The 18,653-nt window shown below is 42.1% G+C and overlaps 2 protein-coding genes across 3 annotated transcripts in view; both read left to right on the top strand.

Annotated features, from left to right (window-relative positions):
* Window positions 1–14,009, top strand: part of TOPBP1 (DNA topoisomerase II binding protein 1) — a 32,540-nt gene extending 18,531 nt beyond the window's left edge. For both annotated transcript variants that reach the window (XM_081882909.1, XM_081882910.1), the window contains exons 17-28: window positions 239–362; window positions 2,401–2,544; window positions 3,499–3,592; window positions 3,936–4,128; window positions 4,607–4,830; window positions 6,964–7,130; window positions 7,811–7,925; window positions 8,234–8,397; window positions 9,035–9,175; window positions 9,525–9,614; window positions 12,918–13,079; window positions 13,785–14,009. In XM_081882909.1, coding sequence (XP_081739035.1) covers window positions 239–362; window positions 2,401–2,544; window positions 3,499–3,592; window positions 3,936–4,128; window positions 4,607–4,830; window positions 6,964–7,130; window positions 7,811–7,925; window positions 8,234–8,397; window positions 9,035–9,175; window positions 9,525–9,614; window positions 12,918–13,079; window positions 13,785–13,826 — 1,660 coding nt within the window. In that variant the 3' untranslated portion in view covers window positions 13,827–14,009. The remainder of the gene's footprint in view (window positions 1–238; window positions 363–2,400; window positions 2,545–3,498; window positions 3,593–3,935; window positions 4,129–4,606; window positions 4,831–6,963; window positions 7,131–7,810; window positions 7,926–8,233; window positions 8,398–9,034; window positions 9,176–9,524; window positions 9,615–12,917; window positions 13,080–13,784) is intronic.
* Window positions 1–18,653, top strand: part of LOC309353599 (C-C chemokine receptor type 5-like) — a 113,747-nt gene that overhangs the window by 40,210 nt on the left and 54,884 nt on the right. The window lies entirely within an intron of this gene.

Consider the following 18,653-nt stretch of genomic DNA (forward strand, 5'->3'; position numbering starts at 1 on the left):
TTGGCATATTTACCATAGAAAATGATAAGCATCCCTGGTCTTCTCAAGGTGAGGCATGTGGACCCTCCTGCATGTGAAAATGGTGGATGTTATTTCTAAGAGCTGTTCCAGTTTGGGGTGTATGCAGGTGTTAGGAATGTTGAGTTGGTATCATGATAACCACAAGTCACCCCCCCCCCCATTCCCAGAACTGGAAATCACTTAACGTGGAGTTTAACATGTCTTTCATATCTTTTAGGTGGTGCTTTGATGAAACTGTAACTCATTTCATCTACCAGGGAAGGCAAAATGATAGTAACCGGGAATACAAATCTGCTAAAGAAAGGGGCATACATGTAGTGTCAGAACACTGGCTTTTGGAGGTATGGAGAAACAGGTTTTTCCTAACACAAGGATGGGGAAAAGGGAAGGTTGCACAACATGTCATTACTGACTTCTTTTTTTAATGTGAATTGAATCTGTTTTAAAAATCGGGCATATATGGGGTGACAGCCTACATTAATCACATTAAGGCTAAAGTCAATTGATTTCAGTGAGCCTACTCTGAGTTTAATTGGATATCATTCATAAGCAGTGTTCTGTGCATGCCAGTCTACATGCAGTATAAGGGTTCAGCAAATGAAGTGCCATGTGTGCTACTTCTGTTTCATATATCTATCAATGTAGCTTGGCAATATTTGCGCTTACACTGCAGTTCTTCTAAGGTCCATCTGTATTTCAAAAGCTTGATTGTCTTTCAGCAAGACTTGTCACTTGCTGCTTGTCTGCTACTAAGTATGTTGCTGAAGCACTGTGCTAAAAGAGAATGAGGTGAAAGTGCTATTAAGTGAGAAACGCAGCCTCTGAGTCAGCGGTTGCCAATATGGCGGCCACCATATTTTGTTAGATTCAAAGTATCATTGTCCCTTACTATTGGATATGCTAGCTAGGGGCTGAGGACAGTTGGAAGCCCAGCATCTAGAGAGCACCACATTGGCAACTTGTACTCTTGAGTAATATACAGTGAAACCTCATGTTACGTACTGTCCTCTTTACGAATACTTTGGGTAACGAACTCCGCTAACCTGGAAGTAGATGCCCCTAGTTGCGAACTTGTGGCAAAGCAGCAGCAGCAGGAGGAGGCCCCATTAGCGAAAGCACGCCTCATGTTAAGAAAGGTTTCGGCTTAAGAACAGACCTCCAGAACGAATTAAGTTCATAACTGGAGGTCCCACTATATTTGTGATTTTAAGGGCAGTGCTGTTTCCATTGGTGTGGCAGTACTAAGAAGCCAGTGATTGGCATGGAATCAAAAAGGAAATAATAAAAGACCCTGCAAAGTAGCAGCCAGAAATACATACACTGTAAACAGCACATTTTCCTGGATATCTGTTGTTGTTGTTTAGTCGTTTAGTTGTGTCCGACTCTTCGTGACCCCATGGACCAGAGCACGCCAGGCACTCCTGTCTTCCACTGCCTCCTGCAATGCCTCTATTCCTCTACTATTCAGCCCTTCAGTTCATTTCCTGTCTTTCTTTCAGCTCTCCAAAGTGTATTTGTCTTCCAACTCAGGTGTCTCTCATCTCTCTTGTCTTCCTGTCCTTAGTTACTTGTGTAGCTCCCAGTTCGAGTTCCCCCATTCATCTATCCTCTTGCTCCATTGCCTTGGATAGGCTTTTCCTTTTACTTTAAAGCCTCTGTTTATCACTTAATTGCTATAATTTTTAAGTGGTGCGCAGGCAACTCACAATTTACACTAGGGTTACATTTCACACTTCTGTGCATGTAACTGAAATTGCTTATATGGGGAGCACACTGGTGAGTCCTCCTGGCCCGCGAGGAGACCTTCCCCAGAGCCCAAAGAGGACATCCTCTTTGGGCTTTGGAGAGGGTTTTCTTGCAAGCCAGAGGCATAGTGGGCTTTTGCTGAGGCCTCCCGCCGGACAGCTGATGTGCAGGGTAGAGCAGCCGCCGCCGCTGCTTCCCCACATGTCAACTGTGCAAGCCGCGCTGTCCCTGCGACTTGTGTGGCTTGCGGGGATGCAGTGGCTGCTGATGCTTCTGTACCCCACATGTCAGCTGTTAGGTGGGAGGCCTTCGCAAAGCCTCCTGTGTCTTTGCCTTGTGAAGAGACCCTCCCCAGAGGGCCCCCCCCCAAATCCCTGGTAACAGAGAATAAACATTTCACGCATCCAGTGAAACAGTTTCTAGTTCATGAAAGCCTATGCAGCAGCAAAATGGTTAATTTTTAAGGTGCCACAGGATTGTTTGTTTTACCAACAAAGTAACATTTTCAAGGAACATATTTATTGTTGGCTGGGCAGAAAAAGAAATGTTTCCTTAACAAAAATAAAATAAAATTGCTCACTTCCTTGCTCTAAGTTTGTAGCATTAATTCCTCTCCCTACTAACTCTTTCCAGAGTGCACAAGAATATAAACGGCTGCCTGAATCTCTCTATCCTTACACATATAACCCTAAAATGAGTTTGAATATTAGTGGTATTCAAGATGACAGATTCTCAGATCGGCTAGATTCATCTGAAAAAACAGGGAAGGAAGACGAGGTATGGTAGATTCAATTTGTGTGTGTATGTGTGTTTTAAAATCATGGTAACCTTAACCTGGATGAATAAATAACAGAACAGTGAATGGCTTCCTGCAATTGTTTTCACTTAGATTATGCTAATTCTGTAATCTAATAAATGCCAAAAGTTTCAATTTATTGTAGATATGGCAGTTAGTGTTCACAACATTATGAAAGTAAAAGGACTAAACTAATTGACTGCTATATGACCACATTCAGCTACTTGGAGGAAAGGCCAGAGCTTAATGGTAGAATATCTGTGGTGCATGTAGGTCAGCCCCAGAATCTCCAGGTAGGAATCTCCAGATCCCTGGTGATCTCTCTGTCAGTGTAGACCACAAGTGGGGACCCTCCATATGTTGTTTGCCTTCACCTTCACCTTTCCCCAGTTAGAATGGCCAGTGTTCAGGGGACATAGAAATTGCAGCCCAGACACATTTGGGGGGGGCCATCGGTTCCCCATTCGTAGTGTAGACAATACAGTGGTACCTCGGATTACAGACGCTTCAGGTTACAAATCCCGCTAACCCAGAAATAGTATCTCAGGTTAAGAACTTTACTTCAAGATGAGAACAGAAATCACACGGTGGCAGCAGGAGGCCCCATTAGCTAAAGTGGAACCTCAGGTTAAGAACAGTTTCAGGTTAAGAACGGCCCTCTAGAACGAATTACGTTCATAACCCGAGGTACCACTGTACTGAACGAGATGAGCCATTGGTCTGACTTGGTACAAGGCAACTTCCTGTGTTAATGTCATAGTGACAACCTGGAAGTAGATGTACTTTTGTTGGACTTTTGAATGTTTTTGTTGGGTTTATTAGTAAAGTTTGTATACAGTTCTCCTTGCATCAAATAATGAACATGGGACTAGTTGCCATACTTTTTTCTGTTCTGAGATATGACTTGTGTAAGACCTGAACATCAACTGTTTCAGAAAATGTCGTTGGATACTAATGATGTAGAAGATGTTGCTGTGGATCAAGTGACTAAGGCAGCTTCTGTCGAAAAAGAAAATGCATCAAAAGGAGGTAACTGTTTGTGTGCATTATTGTATGGTTTGGCATCTACCATCCATTTTTGCCATATGCTGAAGATCCACTTCTTTACGCAGACCTTTTGGAACCCACCCTGTTCTTGTGATTGTAATCTGTTTTTAATGTTGTATTTTTAATTTGTGTGACCCACCCCTGCGACCTTAGGATGAGGGGCAGGATTTTCAGGGAGTTCTTGAAATGTACGGAATATGGAAGGGCAAAGCATGCGTAACTAATAAGCAGCGTAGAAGGGGCCCACGTGGCTTTTATTACATGGCATTTGACATATTTTAAGTAGAAAGAGCTGTTGTTTATTTACATTTCTTTTGAACTCCAGTTTTAACACAGACACTGGAAATGAGGGAGAACTTTCAAAGGCAGCTACAGGAAATCATGACTGCAACATCTCTAGCAAAGTTTCAAGGACAAAGAAAATCTTTGTCTAGGAACGGCTTTGACAATTCTCCGACAACTCCAGATGGCCCTCGTTCTGTTCGTAATGGCCGTAGCCGAGTCTTGGAAGCCCTAAGGTACTATGTGACATGTGAAGACATCTTGAATTTCTAGGCTACCATCCTAGGAAGCTACGCATAGGCAGCCAGAGGGGTCTTCTGAGGTTTTTGCTGCAGCTGCTTGTGTGACTGGATGACAAATTTCTAAACGGAAAAGTGACTTGTCTGATCAGCTGCGCAAGTGTCTGCAACAGAAACTTTAAATGCCCAGCTGTGAATGCAGTTCTCCCATGCTAGTGCACAGGAGACTAACTTATCCCATTGGCTGCATTGTAACCGAAGTCCAGCTAACCTAAGCTTGTTCTAACCCAATATGTTTCATTACTGTTGCACAAGGTTAGGGAAGCCTCTACAGATGTTGCTGGACTTCAAACTGCCAACAACTCCAGTAAAGCATGGCTGAAAACCAGGGCCAGAGGTTTTCCAACTGCCCTAGAGAGAACTCTGCATACCTACTAAAGCAGTGCACATCCTCATTGTTCATTTTGGTCCTTAGGCAGTCACACCAGGTAGCAATGGATGTCAACACAGAGCCATCACAGAGTGAACAGATTGTTTGGGATGACCCCACTGCAAGAGAAGAGAGGGCAAGGCTTGCTAGTAACCTTCAGTGGCCCAGCAGCCCCTCACAGTGTTCTGAACAAATTCAACCCATTGCAGTAAATGCTGGAGACCTCTCGCTTACAAAATCCTTTACCGATACGGAAATTGCTGAAATGGGTAAGAAGAGAAAACAGTGTGATTGAGTTGAAATAGCTGGTTTTCATGTTTTAAAAAAATCCCTGGATTTTGCTCACTTAAGACTGTAGATGTGTAGTTGTCTTATTGAAGGTTTCCCTGTTTTTGTTTTGTTTTTAAATGCTGCATGTTTGGGGGGAGTCTAGGTTAGAATTAAGCTCAGGCATATTTTCTATATATAATGAAGATTTCCTTTGTGTAGTGGAGTCCAAAGTCATGTGAGTCTCCACCACTAGTACAATGATAAGAATCCATTAACAGTTTTGCCATCTGATGTACAATTACAGTGGTGCCCCGCAAGACGAATGCCTCGCAAGACGAAAAACCCGCAAGACGAAAGGGTTTTTCGGTTTTTGCGACGCTTCGCTAGACGATTTTCCCTATGGGCTTGCATCGCAAGACGAAAGCCCATAGGGAAATCTCGGGGACCTTTTTTTAAATGCTGGCGGTGGGGAGCAAAGCCTTTTCCCCCCCTCCGGACTTCAGAAGAGGTCCAGGAAGGCCGGCGGGGGCGAAAGGCTTTGCTCCCCACCGCCAGCATTTTAAAAGCGGTCCGGGATAGCAGGGAATCGCTTCCCGCTATCCCGGACGGCTTTTGAAGGCAGGCGGGGGGAGCAAAGACTTTTGCCCCCTGCCCGCCTTGGGAAGAGGTCCTGGACCTCTTCCCAAGGCGGGCGGGGGGCAAAAGTCTTTGCTCCCCCCTGCCTGCCTTTCCGGGAGAACGGGAAGGCCTTTTCCGCTCTCCCGGAAAGGCAGGCAGGGGGGAGCAAAGACTTTTGCCCCCCGCCCACCTTGGGAAGAGGTCCAGGACCTCTTCCCAAGGCGGGCAGGGGGCAAAAGTCTTTGTCCCCCTGCCTGCCTTCCCGGGGGCTTTTAAATCGCCCCGGGACAGCTGAGAATTCCTCCGCTGTTCCGGGGCGATTTTAAAATGCTGGCGGGCAGCAGCGAAGGCTTCGCTGCCGCCCGCCAGCATTTTAAAAGCCCCCGGGACTGTCCCGGGAAGGCAGGCGGGGGGGGGAAGCAAAGACTTTCGCCCCCGCCAGCCTTCAGAAGAGGTCGGGGGACAGACTGTCCCCAGACCTGGTCTGAAGGCGGTTCGGTTTCCATAGGAACGCATTAATTGATTTTTAATGCATTCCTATGGGAAACCGTGCTTCGCAAGACGAAAAACTCGCAAGACGAAAAGACTTGCGGAACGAATTAATTTCGTCTTGCGAGGCACCACTGTATTATTATTTTTTGCTAGGCCCAATCTAATCATTACACAGTTTTGTTGCTACCAGGAATTGTGTATTCCAGTGTAGAGTAGTTTGTTGTCAACTAACTATATACTTGCTTTGTGTCAGAGGATACCAATGATGATCCATTTAAAAAAAACACCCTTGCTTTTTTTATTCATGTATATTTGAAATACCTTCTTCACACCAAATATTTAGGGTAGGAAGGAGTTGAGAAATTGGCCTTAAGGATGTGTCTGGGACAGAATATTGGGGGGGGGGGCGCAAAGGAAAGGTTGAAGCTGTCTTAGGTATCCAGGGATGGAAGGAGGGCTTGATTAACCAAATGTTCCAGGGATGGAAGGTATCCAGGGATGGAAGGAGGGCTTGATTAACCAAATGTTCACATGACAGAATTATGAATAAGAGATTTTTTTATACTTTGTATGGTTTATGTGTCACTTCAAAAGTATTAAGGATACATGATAATTTTGTTCTACAGTTAGTCTCTTCTCATGTGTAGGCAAACACAGGCGACTCCCAATCTAGGCTCATCCGAATGATGTGTGATCACGCACACTTGCATTGCACTGAACCAGAAAGTAGCCCCGAAACTTCATAAAAAGGGGTGGAGCAGGCTTACATGTGCTCTACCGACACACATGGGGGTCTGGAACGGAACCCCTGTGTAAAACAAGGGTTTCCTGTAAGTTTAGGCTGCAGTCTTTATCATTTATTGGCTATTTAAACCAACAGGGGTACATGTTTTTGAGGTTCTGATTTAAATAATACATTATTTTCTCTCTCCTTTTCATTTTCTGCTTGGCTTCCTTTGAGAACTGTTTAGTTTTATATTTGCCTGCTTTAGTGATTTGATGGGGTTTTTTTTGCTTTGTAGAAATTGATGAACCTGCAAAAACAGATTGGGTTGAGGTCCCAAAGCTTCCAGGCTGTAGAAATCTAGAAATCCCCATGAAAGAAGATAATCTGATCCCAACTCCGCTGGCTCCTGCCATTGCCTTTCCTTTGGCAAATCCTCCTGTGGCTCCTCAGCCGAAAACAAATGTATGCCTTATGACAGTTTGCTGATTCATATATTAATATTTGCATTCAGAAGTTATACTCCAGTGTTCGTTTGAACTTTCATTTGAAGTTGTTATTAGTTTAATGTTAACATACAGATAATAGATTGCAGCAGACAGTAATTATTTTATCCCCGTGGCTTCTTGGCAATTAATTTAAATCCCATATGCAACCTGCTTTTTCCTGCCAGCTCAAGAATAATGGAGCGGTTGAAGGAAATAGGAAGTACCTGTGATTTGTTCTGTTAAAATAATTGCATTATGGGGACTAGGAATGATTTTTGCAAAGATTTCAAGGGTCTGACATACTGGTTAAAATATCTGGAGGTATTTAATTTCATGTAGTGCTCGTTGACTTTGTGCTACCTGCTAAATTACTGTATAATGCATATTTCATAGAGATGGACTTCAGCTCTGATACATTCAGCTACACTTGATCAGAATAAATAGCTTCTACTGTATACCTTGCCATTTAGTAGAGACTCGGGCAAAGATATCGAAGTGATTTTTTAAAATAACAAATTTGTAACTCAAGTCTTTCTAGGGGCTTATCATACAGGTTTTTAAAAAATGTGACTGAATTAAATGGATAATGGGACAAACTGTTGGGAATCAATGACATCTTTTCGTCCTTTCCTCTTTTCCCCAAACTTACCTTTTCAGGTCATTAGAGTAGACCAAATGACTGCTGAAGAACCAAAAAAAGAGTACAGATTCCAGCTATCTTCTGTTCGCCCTCAGGCACGGATTGATTATTACCATATGATTGAAGAGCTGGGTAAGAAATCGGTGACCAGAGCATACTGGGGGGCTCCATCTGGTGGTGGTGGTTGTGTGTGGCTCAGTGGCGTAGCATGGGGGGGTGCAGGGGGGGCCGGCCACACCGGGCGCAACATCTGGGAGTTAGGGTTAGGGGGCGCAAATCCACGGGTTAGGGGGCGCAAATTACTTGCCTTGCCCCGGGTGCTGACAACCCACGCTACGCCACTGGTGTGGCTTACAAAACACCTCATCACTTTCTATGTCTGACCTTCCTCTAGTGGGAATTGCTTGTAAAAATAACTATATTTAAAATCCATTCTTTAGGTGGAGTGGTGCTTGAGAAGCAGTGCTTTGACCCTAGGTGTACCCACACAATAGTGGGGCACCCTATTGGCAATGAGAAATTCTTGGCCTCAATGGCAGCTGGAAAGTGGGTACTTCATTGCTCCTACCTGGATGCATGCAGAACAGTACAACGCTTTCTACCGGTATGGCATACTTTTAAGTAAATTTTAGTCTGTTTTAAAAACTCTTTTACTGTTGTATTTGTATTTGTTTTTAAATGTGCACCCTGCTTTTCCCCCACATCTGTGTCACAAAGCAGCTTACAAAATGAAAACCAGACAATATACAAAATTCAAAACTTAAATATCAGAGATTAAAACATCAGAACACCATTGATGGTGCAAAAGCATAAATGAAGCTGATATAATTTACAAAAGCAGCATGTGGTCGGAAAGCAAATGATGTGGTCTGGGCAGTGTCTAGATGGGAAACTGTACCAATGCTGCCTTGAGTTCCATGGAATAAAGGCAGGGATATACATGAGGGGAAAACAATGAACCAAAATATTGCCTTACCTCAATGTCTTAAATGACTGAATCCCACTTTAATTAGCTACTCCATGGATTTAAGCTGAGAATTCATTATTTAGGTTGAGTGGTGCTTGAACTTGGGTAATTTAAAAGCATACTTTCCCTTTAAAAAAATATCTCAAAGGCCACCCAGTACAAATGTTACATGTATTTTATTTGTTTATAAACTATAGGTTGCTTGTTTTGGGGATTTTTCTTGTTTCATGTTGTTGACTGAATTGCAGTGAATAAGAGACTTTCCACCCATTAGGAGGAAGATTTTGAATGGGGAAGTAATTCCATACTCAGTGCTGCATCTGAAATAACTGAATCCCAGAAGAATTTAGCAGTTGCAGCAATGAGGTGGAGGAAAATAATACAAAGACGGCGAGAGGAAGCTGGCATTACTGAGGTATTTTTCCTGACGAGTAGTTGGTTTTTTGAAAGTAGCTCTCAGCTTTTTATTTATTGATTGAATAAATGACACTTTGTGGCTGTAAAGAGAGATGCAATTCATTTTTATCTAATTTTTTAAAATTGAAAATATTCCTTTCCTGAACAAAATAAAGTGAATAAAGAATTAAAAAGGTATGCTCTATCACTATATCGTCAAGAGATGTACTTCAGTATAGTAAAACAGCATTCTGACTTACTAACGTTAGGCATTCTAACTTGTTAAACTACTTTTAAAAAATGTGTCGCTAAACTTAGTTTGTAGCATGTGTTCATGTGTATTAATATTAATAGCTCTATTTTTATAGGGGGCATTTCGTGGTTGGAAAGTTATTTTGAATGTTGACCCAGCCAAGGAAGCAGGCTTCAAGCGTCTTCTAGAATCAGGTGGAGCAAAGGCATGTATTCTGTTCATTTGCCAGTATTGATGCCAGTGGGCGTTGAATTGCTGCTTTCTGCATAAGAACATAGTATCTTAAGATTTCGTATTAGATCAGAATGACGAATTGTTACAAAGCAAGGAACTGGTTGTGTCACCAGAAACTTTTCGTCCTGTGATGCATCACACATCCATTAAGTGTACTCCAATGTTATTTTTCCATTAATTTTCTGTTATAAGTTTTGTTGTGTCCATTGTTCCAGATCCACTTGGGGGCGGGAGGAGAAATCAATCAGTATTTTTGTTTTACAAATAAGTATTATGTAAAAATTGAGCAAATAATTTAGGCAGGTGCGGGGAACCTTTGGCCTTCCAGATGTTGAACTACAATTCTCATCATCACTATCCATGACCATGCTCACTGGGGCTGATATGAGTTGTAGTTCAGCTACATCTGGAGGGTTAAAGTGTTATTCACACCTCTCTCCAGCTTCTGAAACACAAACATCTGTGTGTGTGTGTGTGTGTGTGTGTGTGTGTGCAGTTATCTATAATGACAATGGTTATTTTACCAACCTTTTTTCTATTTCAATCTCTCCAAATTTGTGTAACTAAAAAAATGGCAAGAGATATTTTAAAAAGTATTTGAAATAATAATAAACCAAGACTTAAAGCTAATATACTCATGATGGGGAGAAATGGAGGTTTGTTTGTGACAAATTTGCAATTGTATTATATGTACAAACTCATATAGTGGTACCTCGGGTTAAGTACTTAATTCGTTCTGGAGGTTCGTTCTTAACCTGAAACTGTTCTTAACCTGAAGCACCACATTAGCTAATGGGGCCTCCTGCTGCCGCCCCGCCGCTGGAGCACGATTTCTGTTCTCATCCTGAAGCAAAGTTCTTAACCCGAGGTACTATTTCTGGGTTAGCCGAGTCTAACCTGAAGTGTATGTAACCCAAGATAACACTGTATATGTATATGAGGGAGGAAATGGAAGAAACCATTGCATGAAATGGAGCAGGGGAATAGGGCTAATAAAAATAATAATTTTCTGGTACTCAGTTGGCTTGATTGATGTGGGATTGATATAAATATCTGGTAAACCCAACTATATTTCCTCCATAATTGCTATGAGCTGCATCCAGATTACCGCTTTAAAAATTGGAGAATTTGTTAAATACAAGGATCTAATAAGAAGATATGATTGAATTCTCAATTGTTGGAAATACCTGGTATTCGGGAAAGCTGAATATTTTCAAGTAATGGGTGAATACCCTCTTAACAGAACAGGTAGATTTTTGTCTGTATAATTCAGACTAGGGTAGCCATTTGCTAGGTTCTTTGTGGCAAGTAATTTACTGACAGACCCCTCAATTACGCATTCTCTCCTTAGCCATTGGCTTTGAGACTGGATACAAGACAGTTGTCACAGGCTCAAAAATAGTTTCGGAAGCTGCATGTGACATGGAGGACTACCACCCTTTGCACTGTGCTGTAATATTGTGCAGTATCAATGGCACTTGTCCAGCCAATTTCCTTCCTAGTATTCTGGGAGAGTGGAAAATATGTTCAGAGATAGGGTAAGGTGTCAGAGGAACAGAGTCATGGGGGCTTAGCCACGTGGAGATGTTGCACAACCACTGCACCCTATTTTGACAACGTAACAGTTAATATGGTCTCGATTTTGCATGCCACTTCCAGGGCCATTCTGGAAGCTGCAAGCAGGGCTGCCGGTTCACCTTCTGAAATTCTGCTGGCAAGGCTAGTTTAAATGTTAATAGTACGCATGTACCATATATATATATATATATATATATATATATGCTTTCGTAGATTTTCACGGGTACAGGAATGCAGGTTTTGGTGTCCTCGGGTGTCTTCCCGTGTAAAAGTTGGGGTGTCTAGGCGACGTTTCGACGAGGTCTCACTCGTCATCTTCAGGCTGGTGCTTTCGGCTTCTTGTTACTGGAACAGAGCAGGATCTCAGTGTTTGAGTTCCTATAAATACTGTTGAGGGGGTGTGGTGTATAGCCTCCAATGTTCTGGGCAGAGAGGAAGTTCCCAGGCTAGTGTGCCTTTTCTTCTTTTGTTCCTTAATTACTTGAGGGATATCTTGAGTGATTTCTTGAGTGATATCCTGAGTGCCACTTAGGTGGGTCATTAGGTGTGGATTAGTTGCTAAAGTCTTTGTGTCTTGACCTCTTGAACTTTGTGAAGAGTTTTTCTGAGAAGATGGCTGTACTGCACTTAGTTGTGCTCTGGCTTGGCTTCGTGTATAGGGGCGAGCTGTGGTTTTGTGGCCTGTGTCAGCCAGATCTGTGTAGGGATTGCAGGGGGGTGCAGCATCCGGAGGTGCCACCATGGTTTGGCTACTGGATGGTGTCTGTAATTTATCTGTGGAGAGGGTCTGGGTTTGGGTCTGGTGTGGTTGATTGGTGATGGCGTTCTGTGTGCCTCTGGATCTGGTGTCAGTTTTTGTGGGGAGGGCTAATTTCCAGATGTCTGGCAAGCGGGAAACACCCTCACAACATGAACAAGCGTGACGACACATCCCGCTTGCCAGACATCTGGAAATTAGCCCTCCCCACAAAAACTGACACCAGATCCAGAGGCACACAGAACGCCATCACCAATCAACCACACCAGACCCAAACCCAGACCCTCTCCACAGATAAATTACAGACACCATCCAGTAGCCAAACCATGGTGGCACCTCCGGATGCTGCACCCCCCTGCAATCCCTACACAGATATGGCTGACACAGGCCACAAAACCACAGCTCGCCCCTATACACGAAGCCAAGCCAGAGCACAACTAAGTGCAGTACAGCCATCTTCTCAGAAAAACTCTTCACAAAGTTCAAGAGGTCAAGACACAAAGACTTTAGCAACTAATCCACACCTAATGACCCACCTAAGTGGTACTCAGGATATCACTCAAGAAATCACTCAAGATATCCCTCAAGTAATTAAGGAACAAAAGAAGAAAAGGCACACTAGCCTGGGAACTTCCTCTCTGCCCAGAACATTGGAGGCTATACACCACACCCCCTCAACAGTATTTATAGGAACTCAAACACTGAGATCCTGCTCTGTTCCAGTAACAAGAAGCCGAAAGCACCAGCCTGAAGATGACGAGTGAGACCTCGTCGAAACGTCGCCTAGACACCCCAACTTTTACACGGGAAGACACCCGAGGACACCAAAACCTGCATATATATATATATATATATATATATATATATATATATATATATATAAAAATTCGGTGTACCATATATATAAGTAATTCGGTGTCTCTGTGTTTGAAATTACAGGTGCTGCCTGCTCATTCTGCCTCTGTCTTTAGAGAAGCCACCCATCTTTTTGCCGATTTTAACAAACTGAAGCCAGAGGATTTAAGAGTTAATTTAGGAGAGGCTTCTGCTCATGGAGTGAACTGCCTGAAGCCAGAATACATTGCTGACTATCTTATACAGGTCTGCATGCCAGTAGCACAGTGTGACTTTTGTTACTTTTAAGAAAACTTGCCGCATCTCAAAAATCAAAGCTGTTGCAGCAACTATGTGCAGAATTTTGTGTGCCTAGGGCAAGGATTAGGAAACCTGGGGCAATTCCCAGTGGCAGTAGTCAGCATGGCCAATGGTTGGAGGTGATGTGAGTTGTAAATCAGGAACACCAGGAGGACCACAGGTTTCCCATAAGGACTTTCCCTTTGTATGACCAATAGGAAAGCTGTGTGTGTGGCGGTAGAAAAAGATAGAAAACCTGTTGCCTACCCAAGGCTATGGATTGTGCCTCGGGTGCAGAGATTGTGATGATTACGTTGCTCTTGACCCATTTTCTTCAGCTTAAAACATGACATTTCAAGACAGCTGGATGTTGTCTTTTTCTTTGCCAGAGCTGGTTAGAACCTGAAGCAAAAAGGGCCAGGTCTGCAGACAGGGCAGACTTTAGCCAGTATTCCTGCTGAAATGCTAGGGTAATAAGTAGGGAAAGAGAATGTCTGATAATGAATTCAAGGGTGTGAAAATTGAGAGGAAAACTTAAAAGCCAGAAGCATGTGTTCCTATTGTGGGTTGGTATGCATGGGTTGGTAACGGGCCTTAAGAATGTCCTAGGTAAGAGAAATGTGGGACTAGTGATGGTTTGGATCTTTAAAAAACTAAAATCTTGTTTTGAAGGAGCAACCACCTCAAATGGACGGTTATCGTTTGCTGGTATGAAGATAGACAGCAGCTTCTGGCAGAGAACATGAAACCGGGTTATCTTAGAAGCAGATATCTCCTGAAGAAACTCGCCTGATAAAGCAAGTCTGAGTATGTTGATACCTTAAAAATATTTTTTCAAATTTCTATTTATACTTGTTTTCTTTCCACATAAAAAGGTCATTAAATGTTTTTGTAATATTTTGTGTATATTGCTTTTAAAATGAAATTTGGTTGCTCAGAAACTAGACTCCACTGATTTTTGCTGCCAGGGTAAACTGGGTTGTTTGAATATTTTAAATTTATTCTTTTATTTTCTTAGTAGATTTATGTCCCTTTGTGTGGAGCCCAGTCAAGCTTCCCCATAGCATATTTTCATCCCTTTTCGGCTGCTTTTACATTTACTTTTAGAATAAAGGATGCTGGACTTAGTGTGAAGGTTGGTTCTGCTCAGCTGGAGGTCAGTGATGGAGGATTCCTCCATTTCTGGAGGCTGGACTTTCAGAACCTTCTACGTGTAGGAGCTCCCTCAGTTCTGGAATGTACAGCATTCCTAATAAATTCTAGAAGCCAGGCACTTCAGTATATTGAATGAAATGCAGTATGTTTAATAAGAAGCATAGGAGGGCATTTACTCTCAGTGCAGAACTTTTCCTAGCCCCTGCCCTATTCAGTCACTATTTGCATTATGAGGCAACAAGAGACTGCTGGCCTTTAGCCCCTGCCCTCATACTTAATAATAATAATTTTATTATCTATACCCCACCCATCTGGCTGGGTTTCCCCAGCCACTCTGGGCAGCTTACAGCATATGTAATTTTTTTTAAAAAGCATCAAACATTAAACATTTCCTGATTCTTAAGGGCAATAATCGACAGCAGCAAAACTGCTGTACTTTAGGCTGCCCATGTAGGTATCTCATTGCTGATTGCAGTAAACAGATGGAAAGCCAGGAGCCATTTGACAATGAGAGCAGGGCTAAAGGTGTGCCCTGGAAACTGCTTGCTACTCGCAGAGTAATGATTGAAAAAGGCTCAGCTAGTGCAACCTGACACACGCTTTGAGGGGAGGAAATAAGTGTATTGTATCCCACTTTCCAAATGTTGCTGGGTAGAATGCTTCTCTTCAGGATTTCAGCTGCTCCATTCCACCACCACCCCTTCCTTAATTGTGCTCAGTCATCTTGGGTTTATTGGGAGTGAAATCAGCTTTCCCCCCCTTAATATATTGATTTTCCATTGATTTATTTTGACAGCACTCACTTCTGTCACCAGGGACATTTCCCCCCTAACTCCCTTTTTTTGCTATTCTGCTGGAGAGGAAATGACCTGTTCATACTTTGAGGTTCTTTCTACAAAATTTAAGATCTGTAAGCCACTCTCCCTCCTTCCTATGAAAACATCCAGATTCATTCTGCCAAGCAGCTCCTCTCAACATTCCATGCCATTTATCCTAATTGGACTGTTGTTGGAGGGACTCCCCACCCCCCACCCCATAGACTACCTAACCACTGTGAGAACAAGATACTGCATTAGATGGATCTTTGGCCTGATAAACAGGGCTCTTACGTTCTTAAAGGAAAATAGTGTCGCATAGTTCAGAAGTCGCTATGTAGTTAGTATGACCAAGGGGTGTTAAGACACATGTTAACAATAAACAGTTCCTTATTCTAAACCAGAGATGGGGGACCTGTGACCTTAACCCCAATGTTGTTGGGATTCTAATTCTCATAAACACTAGAATGATCAACCACAAGGGGCGGTAGGAGTGTGCCCCAGGAACATATTGAGGGCCACATGTTCCCCCATCCTGGCTTTAAACATACACTTAAAAACAGTAGATCATACAAGAGGGATAACAAACAGTGTGAACATAAGTTTATTTCATTCAGGGAGTTTACAAAAAAATAATAATGATAATTGATCTTAAGTAATTTCCATGCAAAACCCAAAAACCTTGTTAATACAATTAGAGCTGCACAGTTAATCACATAAAACCAGAAAGGGGATGCATAAAGATTGAAAACTCAACCATGCCTTCTTGCAAAGTCCATTGTTACATGATCCATACATTTAAATAATGTTTTGTAAAGAAGCCTTCTATAGCAGTAGCAAAATACTGTAATGAAAAAGTTGAATAAGGTGACAGAATCAGCCACCAGATGTTGGCCGATTAGTTATATGTTGTGCACTTCTATAGCACCTTCCATCAGGAAAACTCAAAAGCATTTTACAATGAAGTCAGCCTCACAACACCCCTGTGAGGTAGGGAAGCATTATCTTTACAGCCTAGAAAACAGAGGCACAACAAGACTTCCATCCACTCCTATGCCATACTTGCAGCAGACTATGCTTTCATCCTTGCAATGGTTTGGGATCAGATTCTTTTCATTGATGTTCATGGACTTGCCTTGGGCAAGTATGTTAACATTTTAAGTCGAAGCAAGTGGTCTATATACCAGCAACGTTTATGGTAATTCATATTCTAATAGAAATGTCAAACTTTTTTTAGTTCTTAAAGTTACTTTATATATATTTAGAAGTAACTAATCTTTCATTTTAGTAACCCCCATTTACCTAATCGCAGCTTGAAGGCTCTTGAGGTTCATATTTGCAGAGATGATACATCATCCTAAAGTATTTCTTCCTATTGTTACTTTCCTCTGAGAACTATTCTACAGATTTGGCAGAATAGGAATGACAGAATTCTAAAGTTCATATTACAGGTTGGGTGCACTTTTCAAATACTCTCCTCTATATGAAGCTTCATATAGGGCCTGGCAACACCCTATATATTTTTGTTTTCTTATGGGGAATGTGGAGGATCATTAAAAATACAAGCCACCCACCCCTGCACATAGAGTTGGTATGATTTATTCTGAATTTTCTGAATCCTCAATTAGCAATTCAAGTATTTTTCTGCAGTTCCTTTTTAGTATCTGTGTTGTTTCAGACACATTGAATAAAAATGCAGTTTTATAGCTGCACCAGTGCTTTGGGACAAGATTACCTCAAGGATGAAGTGAATCAATTCCTGGGCACTTTTATGTAGGTATTATGTAAAATAAGGATATTGCTTTCCAGGATAGAATTCTTTTACATTTTGCACCTTTTAGTCTTACTCCCCAGGAAAGTTTCATTTAATGCTTACTACCACCTTGCTTTAAAAACAGCTTCATGAAAACTATCAGTTCTGACTCTATAGTTATCTAGGCCTAGGCACAGTTTATCCAAAATAATGCAGATTTTGTTTCACTCTTCTAACATTACTCGCAGTCGTCCACACTTTCAGCTATAACATGGATTATCAGGGATGCAGCAGTCTAAGGCCTCATCACTAAACTTTTCCACATACAGTTCCCACTGAAGTCAAGTATTAAGAGTATATAGAAGACACTGTCTATGCAGACATGGCTTTAACAGTACAGCCTGACAGGTGGTGGTGGGAAGCTGAGGAATGACCCTGCTCACCTGATGCTAACATACTGGATCTCATATCTGAATGGGAGCCTATGCATGTAGAACCCAATACCTCCAAGTCCTTGGAGTAAAAATTGTGCTGTTTGGGCCTATGCAGGTTGGGCAATATGCACATAGTCTCCTATTCAAATGAGACTCCAAATATACAGGTATCAAGCAGATGCACCAGCAGTGCAAGGGCACTCATGACCCCCTAAAGTTTGTGAGCGCTGCTGTTAGAGCCACATCTGCATAAAGCTTGCATTGCAACCACACCATTATATCATTTGTACAGACGCCTCTGAAAGTGATGCAAAGGCTCTCAGGCACTCCTAATGCTTCCATGGAATGAACACCCACTCCATAGGATCTCTTTACCATGCATCACAGATGCATTAAAAATGATCCAACCATGTTTGGAATAAAAAGCTCCACCATCAACACATATTTCTTGTTATGCTATCAAAAGTCCAGATCAAAACCCTATTTTATTTAAGCCTGGCTTATTTGACCCTCACATTCCTTTCTTTGCATGAAGTTGGCTTTCAAGTGCTTTACTGAATAGGTTACTACTATTACGCCTGCTTTGAACAAGATGATGTCATGAACATTATAAAGTGTCAATAATGCAGTAATACAACTAAATATTTTTATGACCAATTACAAATATGGTGCACGTTCTGCCAAAAGTCAGTCTTACGTCCATTCACAGAATAGCTACCGGAACACAAATAGAAAATGGATTGCACGAGACAAGGTTTGATTTCAGGGATAGAAATGTTCCTATTTGTGCTCGCTTCGGCAGCACATATACTAGAAATGTTCCTGTTGGGGCGTTTCTGAAATTTAGTGTGTGGCTGCTAGAAACAAAAAGCAGGGCCAGATTCTTCATGCTAATAACTAAAACTTCACCATGAAAGTTTACCAAAAATGAACTGGCAACAGATGTCAAGAAAGAACCATTACTCACTTCCAATCTCAATATGCCTAAATTAATCTTCCTTTCCTTTAAGCCTATGGATCATAAGCTGTAAAGCAGTTCTGTAACAGGATGTATCCCATCATATAGGTAAAATAGGCATACATAAGGATCCAGCAACTTCACACAGACTGCCTCTATGCATATTGGCCTACCAAGGAAGTAGGACTACACTTTGTCCTAAAAGCGATTCAGCAGTATGAAAAGAACTATATGACATGTTTCTTTGAGCTGTATCTTGGGTTTTGGAAAACATTTGTGACTTAGAGACAATTCAGAGGCCTAGTGCTTCAATGGCCTGATTTACACGTCATGTTAAACCATAGTTAAAACTGGTTTATTGTGAATATGCTTTGTTTCCCCTCACATCTGCTGCTGCCAGGAAACAAGCCAGGCCCTTGAATTTTC

This window comes from Podarcis melisellensis (genome assembly GCF_964234715.1).
Source record: "Podarcis melisellensis genome assembly, chromosome: 12".
Lineage (NCBI taxonomy): Eukaryota > Metazoa > Chordata > Lepidosauria > Squamata > Lacertidae > Podarcis > Podarcis melisellensis.